At 43.6% G+C, this 9169-nt stretch overlaps 2 protein-coding genes across 2 annotated transcripts; one reads left to right on the forward strand and one right to left on the reverse strand.

The window, feature by feature from the left end:
• Nucleotides 1-254: 254 nt before the first annotated feature.
• On the forward strand, nt 255-2441 carry LOC125550958 (V-type proton ATPase 16 kDa proteolipid subunit). Its single transcript, XM_048714100.2, has 3 exons — nt 255-524; nt 758-1043; nt 2015-2441. The coding sequence occupies exons 1-3, from the start codon at nt 446-448 to the stop codon at nt 2145-2147; spliced, it is 498 nt and encodes a 165-aa protein (XP_048570057.1). The 5' UTR covers nt 255-445; the 3' UTR covers nt 2148-2441.
• Nucleotides 2442-2948: 507 nt separating this feature from the next.
• Nucleotides 2949-8402, reverse strand: LOC125550957 (long chain acyl-CoA synthetase 9, chloroplastic). The gene is made up of 12 exons (XM_048714098.2): nt 8044-8402; nt 7267-7788; nt 6311-6391; nt 5805-6077; nt 5474-5605; nt 5210-5383; nt 4891-5120; nt 4577-4694; nt 3956-4087; nt 3739-3873; nt 3418-3624; nt 2949-3317 (listed from the first exon to the last, which is right to left on the reverse strand). Exons 2-12 carry the CDS (start codon nt 7711-7713, stop codon nt 3153-3155), a joined length of 2094 nt encoding a protein of 697 aa, XP_048570055.1. The 5' UTR covers nt 7714-7788; nt 8044-8402; the 3' UTR covers nt 2949-3152.
• Nucleotides 8403-9169: the final 767 nt, after the last annotated feature.

The raw sequence follows: 9169 nt of genomic DNA on the forward strand, positions 1-9169 counted from the left end.
AGCATATGCACCTAAGAGCCAAAACGGCCCTCCCCGAGTGCATGTGCGTATGTTTGACTGTCCGCGTCTGTACTCTGTTAATTTTATTTTTATAAAAATCATAAATCCAAAGTATTAAGTCGCCCGGAGATCTTTTTTCATTTATTAAATCGTCGTGAGATCTGATCCGATGGAGACAAAATGAACGGCGAGATCGATAAAATAAGCAGGAACCCAGGGGCCAGGGTGCAAAACCAAGGAGTCCAGCATCGTCACACCTGTATACTTCCAGAGTTTTTATTTTTCAAGATCAGATCGGGTCGGGGCGAGGAGAGGAGAGGAGAAAATAAAAGCAAACTGGAGAGGCCCTCTGTTCCTCTCCCTACCAACCATCTTCCTTAGCGACGAGGCCACCCCGAGTTCCACAGGAAAGAAGCGCGACCGGAGGAGGAAGAAGAGGAGCAAGATGTCGTCGGTGTTCAGCGGCGATGAGACGGCGCCCTTCTTCGGCTTCCTCGGCGCCGCCGCCGCGCTCGTCTTCTCATGTACGATCGCCTCTCCTCCCTCCCTCCTCCTTGATCGAGCGACACGCTAGGAAGAAAACTAGTTAGATGTCAGAGGGTTCCTCTCCCCTCTCCGGTCGGGCTCGCGGTCGCGCCTTCGCTCGATCTGCCGGTCCCCGCGGCCGCGCTGCGAGTTCCGTGCCCCGATTCGCTCGATTTGGGATCCCTCCACGCTGGATCCGGCTAGAGGGAGATTTGACCGGTTTCGTTTGCAGGCATGGGGGCGGCCTACGGGACGGCCAAGAGCGGGGTCGGGGTGGCGTCCATGGGGGTCATGCGGCCAGAGCTCGTCATGAAGTCCATCGTGCCCGTCGTCATGGCGGGAGTGCTCGGAATCTACGGCCTCATCATCGCCGTCATCATCAGCACCGGGATCAACCCCAAGGCCAAGCCCTACTTCCTCTTCGACGGCTACGCTCACCTCTCCTCCGGGCTCGCCTGTGGCCTCGCGGGGCTCGCCGCCGGCATGGCCATTGGCATTGTCGGTGATGCTGGAGTCAGGTAAAGATGCACCTGCTGCTTTTATTTGTTTGACTTTAACCTTTCGTCTTTGACTTTTAAGCGGTATGTGTATGCTCGTAGCTAGTTAGTGCTGTGCATTACGGTTTGATTAATAATTAGCGCTGCATTAGTTTATGCCCAATGAGCATCATGGATCTGTTTTTCCAAAACAGACGTGGCTACTCCCTTTGTGATTAGTTTATTAATGTTGGTATTGGTAGTAGCATGTATTTCTACAAAGCGAGAATTATTTCTTTCGTTATTTTTAGCCTGGGTAATTAAGAACGAAATCTCCTAGAATCCTATGATATTGTGGATCCTTCTGTTTGTAATCCATCCAATCTATATGGTAATAAATAGAGTCAGTTATGTGTTTGAATGATCTTGCTCGTACTTGTGACTATGGAATTATCTCTAGATTTTATCATAAATTTAATGCAGAAAACATCGCAAGTGACTTTAATTTAACATTTTTTCATACTATTATGATAACTTTATTGCTATAATATACGATGAACATATAGTATATGCTGATGTTGTGCTTATGTAGTTCTGATGTGAGCAGCAAGTATTGAGGGCACTACCTTAAGTTATTGTTTGGTCTTTGTATCTGTAAGACCTGATGTTTAAATAATAGCTGTGTATTGGTTATAAGACATTTTGCCTGCAATATTTTGAAACAATATTGCAGATTTACATTCGAAAGTACATGTTCTTGGATAAGCTTGTGATTTGATTCTGACATATTTGATTTGCAATAAATGTTTAATGTCGACTATATTATACTCCTTCTTGAACCAATATTGGAGTATTACTATTTGGAACAGTTACTATGTTACTCTATGATGTGGTTGATCAGTGTTCCCTTCACAGTTTTTCAGTTTCATATTGATACTGTTTTGTATGGGGGCTGCACTGCAAGCCTCCTACAGTTGAATCCAGTGTTGACCTCTTGTGGATTTTGATTGCAGGGCTAACGCGCAACAACCAAAGCTGTTCGTGGGTATGATCCTTATCCTCATTTTCGCAGAAGCACTTGCCCTTTACGGTCTCATCGTGGGCATCATCCTGTCGTCCCGTGCCGGCCAGTCCCGTGCGGATTAGGCGCCTTGCTCTACCATTCTGCAATTGCCACACAGGCTACATTCTTGAGAAGCTGAAGCATTGAAAAGTTCTAATTTTGATGTATTAAGGAGATATTTGTAGATTATTAAGGAAGGTGACACTTCCAGTACCGTTTTCATTCTTTTTGGGTTGTGGTGGGCGTTTGCTGTTCGTGCAGAGGATTTTGGGGTAGGCTGGATTGCTGCTCCTGGGAATATGGGTTTTAATCCTACTGGTGGTGAATAAAAACACGCATTGTAGCTAAATAATAAATTTATGATTATATTATGTTCATCTCTTTTCTCCACTCTAATTCCTTGATTCAAATTCATACTCTTTTTCTGCATGGTTAGAAAATTAATGTGGTTTGTCTGCTTTGCTGCTAAACATTTGTTGAAGCCACAAACTTGCAATTCATATAGGCTACAAACTTGGCTTATGTGTAGCATGGCTTATTTTTTGGCGAACAATTTACCCAACTTTCGTCTGTTCACTGTTCTAATACGCTACTCCCTCCGTTCACAATTATAAGATGTTACACTCTGAGATTAATTGTCGGCGATTTAGTACAAAGTTGTAGAGGGAGTAATGAATCAGATGTATATAGACGCATTTTGTAGTCCATATTGAAATATGAGAAACATTTTATAACAGTGAACAGTGGGGGTACATTCTAAAAGCTGATGTTTCAAAGAATTTACGGAGATAACTAATACCCAGAACCTACACATCCTTGTGTAGCAGTAACTCATGTGTGAATCATGACAGCAAGATTCAGAGATGTTCCATGAGAAGTTTAACTGAGGAGAACATGATCTCTAGCTGAAATACAACGGTAAATCATCAAGTACACATACTAGAGTTCAATATACTGTCTGTCTCGATCCACTGTTTGAAACACAACACATATGAGAAGTTTTGTTCTTGCTAACAAAGGGACACTATCTGTCCACTGTCTGAAACACAACACAGATGAGGAATGTTGTTCTCCCTAACAAAGGGACACTATCTGTACAGCTTAGCAAGATCGTCCTGATAACCCTTCTTGATGACCTCCCTCTTGAGCTTGAGGGCAGCGGTGACGAGACCCGACTCGGGGGTCCATGGCTCCGGTATCAGCTTGATCCTGGCAGGGATCTCAAACTTCTCCAGCCGCGATTGCTTACCAGCCTGAAGACCAATTTAGAGCAACGGCACAGTACAATCAATCACGCGTGCAATGGTTAGCAAACGACCGAAAATTCGATCAGAGTGCAGGAGAAACACGGACCTTTGCCAACGACTGTAGAACTTCTTTGACAGTCTCTTGCTTCTGGCACAGATCGGGGAAATCAGAATATGCAATCCCTTGTTTTGAGGCCCAGTTTTCTAGCTCACCGTGCGCAGCTACAACGAGTGCAACACAGTAGTTTTGGGAGGGATCCGCGTGGACCATGATGTTGTCAACATACGGGCTCACACTCAAAGTAGCCTCCACCTGTGATCGTGTACTTCGTTAGGAAGAGAGCTACTAGCTACTTGTTTGGCCTGGTCGTAAGTCGAGAAGTGCTGAAATAGCCGTGTGTTTGGCCAGAAAAAGAAACCGTATTACCTTTCCTAGCGATACATATTCACCATGTTGAAGCTTAACTATATCCTTCTTCCTGTCAATGATTTCGAGGCAGCCATCTGGGTGCAAACGCCCAATGTCACCAGAGTAGAACCACCTCATTCCTCTCTCATCATCCTGAACAAGATACATACTTTTACGATTTCTTTTTAATCACAACATAGACAGCTTTGTAATATTACTGTGGTTGGTAACATACCTTGTAGACCTCATTTGTTTTGGCCTCATTTTTGAAATAGCCTTTGGTTACATTTGGGCCTCCAATAACGATTTCTCCCCGAGGCATTGGTGAATCAGATGTCAAGTATCCACCTTCAACCCAATCTATCAACTATCATGTAGAGTTACAATTATGTTAGTAAAGAATTGAATCTGAAGGAAAGGGAGAAGAATAAAATTCGATGGGCAAAGACAAAATCCACTAATTGTTAACGCATAGGTTCTTTTTGCGCAATATTATGTGTTTCTAGTTTTATGCTTAGGGGCATGAAAATATAACTGCAAGGCACTAGATAGACAAAATTGCCATGCATATTAACTTGGACTAACTGCAAAGTTACCGATCTGGTAGCACTATCCACACACATGGAAGAATTACACCAACCATTTGAAAACATAAGCTGATCCACAAACGAAATATTAACATGTCCTTCACAACTTGGGGAACACCTTCAATACGTACCTCGTCAGACATCTTTCTAGGGCAAAGATACACCATTAACAGTAAATATATGTATGAACATAATAGCTTTGCTATGGAAAGTGGAACTAAAAACCATATCAACATTATGAAATGATAAAGTATATCTTTCTTTTATACCTTAATGAACGAACAAGACAATGGAGCACCAACACGACCAACAGATGTGTCATTGTACTCAGAGAATGTCCCGCCAGCACACGTTTCAGTTAGACCATATCCTTGCCCTATTGGAGCCCTGTAACAGCAAAACTCGGCCGATCAATTTCTGGGCTTGTAAATGTATGAAATGTATATAATACACCAGTTATATTTGAAATGTATGAAATCCAAACACAGCAAGTAATAGTGGAGTATAAACATAATTGCTGTCAACAGAAAGAACTTAAGATAACTTCTTTTTGCAAAAAAAACTGAGGATCTATATATCTCACCCAAGGCATATATTGATAAATCTCTGAGTTTCTCCAGACAGAGGCGCTCCGCCTGAAAGTATAAAGCGAATCCGGCCTCCCAAGATTGCACGCACTTTCTGGAAGACAAGCATGTCCCACACAAGCTTCTCTAATCCCCATGCACCAAACCAACTTCCATTGACAGCAGCTAGCCGACGGCTGTAGGCGATATCAAATAGTTTCTTGGCTACACCACCCTTTGCATCAACCTAAGTTCATCTCAATATTAACAACAATTCAGTACAGAGATTAAAAAACACAGAAAAGAAATAGATGATGGCACCGTAGAGGGCAATACATTTTTTCTCACGCCATCACGAACACGGTCAAGTATAGCAGGTACCGCAGTCATAAGTGTTGGCCTCAGTGCAGAGGCATCACCTTTGGTCCCCTTTTTAATTTTATTTGATGTATCAGTCAGGGTCAATGGTGATCCATATCCTATAGAAGCCCCAACAGCAGATATAATCGTCTAGACCACACATTTACAGAAATGTAATTAGTATAAGTATACTGATGCCACGAAATAAATTGAAATACTGATATGACACACTATACCTACCTCAGCTGCCAACTCAAGAATGTGTGCAAGCGGGAGGTACGCCAAGTAGACATCCTTCTTACCAAGTGCAGGCACAATAGTCATAACAGCTGATGCTGTAGCCAAGACATTGCGATGGCTCATCATGACACCCTGTGGAAAATGTACAAATGAGAATAATGTTTCCTCGATCAGCAGGGCTGTAGAGCAGATGAACTCAGAAAGGACATGCATTAGTGGTCTACATATCAGGAGTGTTCCACCATGAGTACATGAGCATTAGCAGACAATTGAGCACCTCCGATAAAACTAGACCAAAAATTAAATATAGTGAACATGGATTTGAACAAACCTTGGGCATTCCGGTGCTCCCACTTGTATACATTATCACTGCTGTATCAGATGGGAGAGGTAAATTTGCTTCGATAGGTGTTTCCAACCCTAGCCTCTCTACCTCTTCAAATGACTCGACTCTCCAGTTAGTGCATTGTTTAGCCAAGGATACTTCACTTGAGACACCGTCCTCACTTATGTAGACGACATGTTTCAAAGTATCAAGTTGCCCATTTATATCAATAAGTTTTTTTAGTTCTTTCCGTCCACAGATCACAGTAGTTGCCTCAGTCTAAAGAGTCAAAAAATAACAAGATTAGCAACTGTACCACACAGCAGAAACATAAGGTATGCTTTATTCTGATAAAATAGATATGCCAACCATTTCCTTAAGTGATAATATAAAAAAATGATTGTGGTAACTGTTGCTTGCATTTTTGGTGCCTACCAACAAAAGACAATGCTATAACTAAAAAAATCAGTTGTCTTGAGTTCATGGATGCACAGAGTATATAGTGAACCGACCTCATTTAGTGAGTGACAAAGTGCTCCCTCTCCCAAGGAGGCATAAATGGTGACCACTGTAATGTTTTGTCTGAAGCATGCCTTGGAAACAGAAAAAAAAAATGGTTAGAGAACTTGCAAATGATTTACAGAGCAGAATGTTAACATAATGCAAGTAACATAACAAACACACGCTTTTTCCAAAAATAAAATAAAATAAGAAAAGTAATTAAGCTGAAGCAATTCCATGTTCAGAAAAAGAAAACAATGTTTATGTGGAGAAACAGGATTTTTTATATAGATTCATATCTCCATCGTTAGTCTACTTCTTTTTGCCTCATTATGTTCATCTAGATCACTAACATTATTCAGTTTATATGCAAGGATGATGATGGACTATCTGGTCTTTAGTATCTTTGAAATGTTCCAACCCTAGCATTTACATGATATTGTCAAAAGAGTAAGAATAGGAACATATATCCCGCTTCATGGAAAAATTTACTTGTAACATGGCCATAGCAACCTGCATAGCCCCGCGTTCATAAATGTGTTAAACTGAAGGGGTCCTATTTGAGATATCAGTCTTGGCTTGGGAAGCCTGATCCTGCCAGGATCCCAACCCCTGCCAATCCCAGTTCATGCAAGTTAGGACTGGGCCAAGACCTTGAACGGGATCGGACCTCCCAAATAAGGACTTGCTTTTACAGAACTTACGAGAATGTATAACTATTGTCGTGGCATGCATTTTCCTATCTTTATGCAAGCTATTACTATAATGTTTTAACACCTTTGAAAATGCAGAAGCAGCATCCTGTAGTATATATTTAGGCAAAGCTTGCATTTTCGAGATGGCAGTTGAAGATACATGAAGACCAATATGCACAAATATAATTTAGGTACTTGACGGCTTGATGCACGGAAGGCCGAAAGCACGGCACATGTTTTTGCTAATTTTAGTACATTGGTGGAGAAGTTACCTGCAACGCAATCTGCCACTCAGCTCGCGTATCAGCAAAGATAGCAACACGCTCGTCCTTCTGGTGCCCAATTTGGATCAGACCGGATGAGAAGTTGCATACAGCCTTGAATGCTTCGATGTAAGTTTTCCACTCATACTCCCCCAGATGGAGCTTCTCGAATGATCTTCCATCAGCAGCCACCTCTGTTTCCCTTGAAATGAGCTTCCTGGTGCCGTGCAGGGGCATGTAGGCATACTGCTTGCAGGACTGTTCGAATAGCTCGGCGAGCGTGAAAATCCCTTCCCAGTGCGTCTCGACGGGCTGTTCGGACCTGTAGTTACGGATGGCATAGCCAGGCTCACCACCCACATCGACGGGCAGACCCCTTTTCTTCTCAGCCTTCCTCTTGGTGAGCATCAGAGATGCCACAAACGGGATGACAAAACCGATGAAATAAGGATTCATGTTTCTTGAAATACAGGCTTATAATATTTTTTAGCTCAAGGCGCGTCGAATCAGAGAGGCCTTGAAAGGATAAACCTGAAACAAATCTTCCATGAGGTGAGATGTTCTCCAAACATAGCGTGATTTAGAGATAGTAACACTGTCAGTGATATAATTCATTTTCTCTTCTAGAAGGCTACAATTATAGGACCAATTACAGATGACTGTGCACATAGAAATTAGAATGCTGATACGTATAGCAGAATTCGGATCCTTGAGTTCTGGAAACCAAACCCAACGGAGTAAGGGCTAGAGAGACAGAGAGACGGGAGGGAGAGCTGGGAGCGGTACCTGGGGGCTGGGGTGAGGCTCGGCCGGCCGGGAAGCAGGGGAGGGCTCTGGGGAGGTTGAGGAAGGGAGCAAATGTTGCAATGCGGGTGGCGGGGAGTAGTAGGAGGGAACAGGCGGAGAGGGAGAGATGGAGGTGACGGCGACGGCAACGGCAAGGACGGCGGGGCGGAGGACGCAAGGAGGCGGCGCCGTCGGAGGATGGTGGGTGGGTGGAGAGTGGAGCTGTTCTGGCGGTGCAGGACTGCGGGGGTTTAGGGATCTCCGCGGCGATCTATCTGGTGGCATCGCAGGCTTTGCTGCTGCTGGCGGCCATCCGCCTTGGTTTCTCCGTCCTTGTCTTTTCCTCTGGCTTTCCGAGAAGCTCCTCGTACTGGAGTTTCTCCACGTGTATGCAACTCTTCATGCGAAATTTCAATGTACTCCCTTAATTCTGATTTTTTTTTGCGGGTTCAAAACTTGTATTACTCAGATAATATCAGTACAATCCATCGCAATCAGTTCTAACACATCCGGAAGAGCCGAACCAATCCAGGTCACGGTTCTACCTTGAGCTCTACCGAACGCAGCTAGACTATCGCTGGTCTTATTTTGCGACCGCGAGACATGAGTAATACAAGATTAACAAAGACTAAGAAGATATCTAATCTCCTTTACCAGAAAAGTATAAGCAGACCGATCACAACCATCACATGTGATCATAGATACACCACAAAAGAGTCCAATTCGACTGTAATAGGCAAATCTGACCACTGTAAAGCATAGGAGATACCCGCTATACAGGCACACAGTTCAGCCTCCAAAGCATCTCTACAGGAGAATAGAGCCCTGCACGCCGAGAAGATGATCTTGCCGTCCGAGTCTCTCAGAATCATCCCTGCTCCAGCTATTTCACTTGAGACAAAAGACCCATCTGTATTAAGTTTTACCCATCCATTCACCGGCCTAGACCACGTCGGTAGAGCACCCACCGTTGCACTTGTGTGCTTAGTGGCACCGTCCAGACCGATCGCCAGCTTTCCTTTAGCAGGGTCACAACGTGAGTTTGACTTTACTGCCATCAAGGACTCCATATAGCTTTGCAAGAACCTGATGGATACGTCCATTGGCGGAGCAGGCTTTGAGTGTA

Source organism: Triticum urartu, chromosome 4A (genome assembly GCF_056163025.1).
Source record: "Triticum urartu cultivar PI428250 chromosome 4A, HENAU_Tu73, whole genome shotgun sequence".
NCBI classification, from domain to species: domain Eukaryota; kingdom Viridiplantae; phylum Streptophyta; class Magnoliopsida; order Poales; family Poaceae; genus Triticum; species Triticum urartu.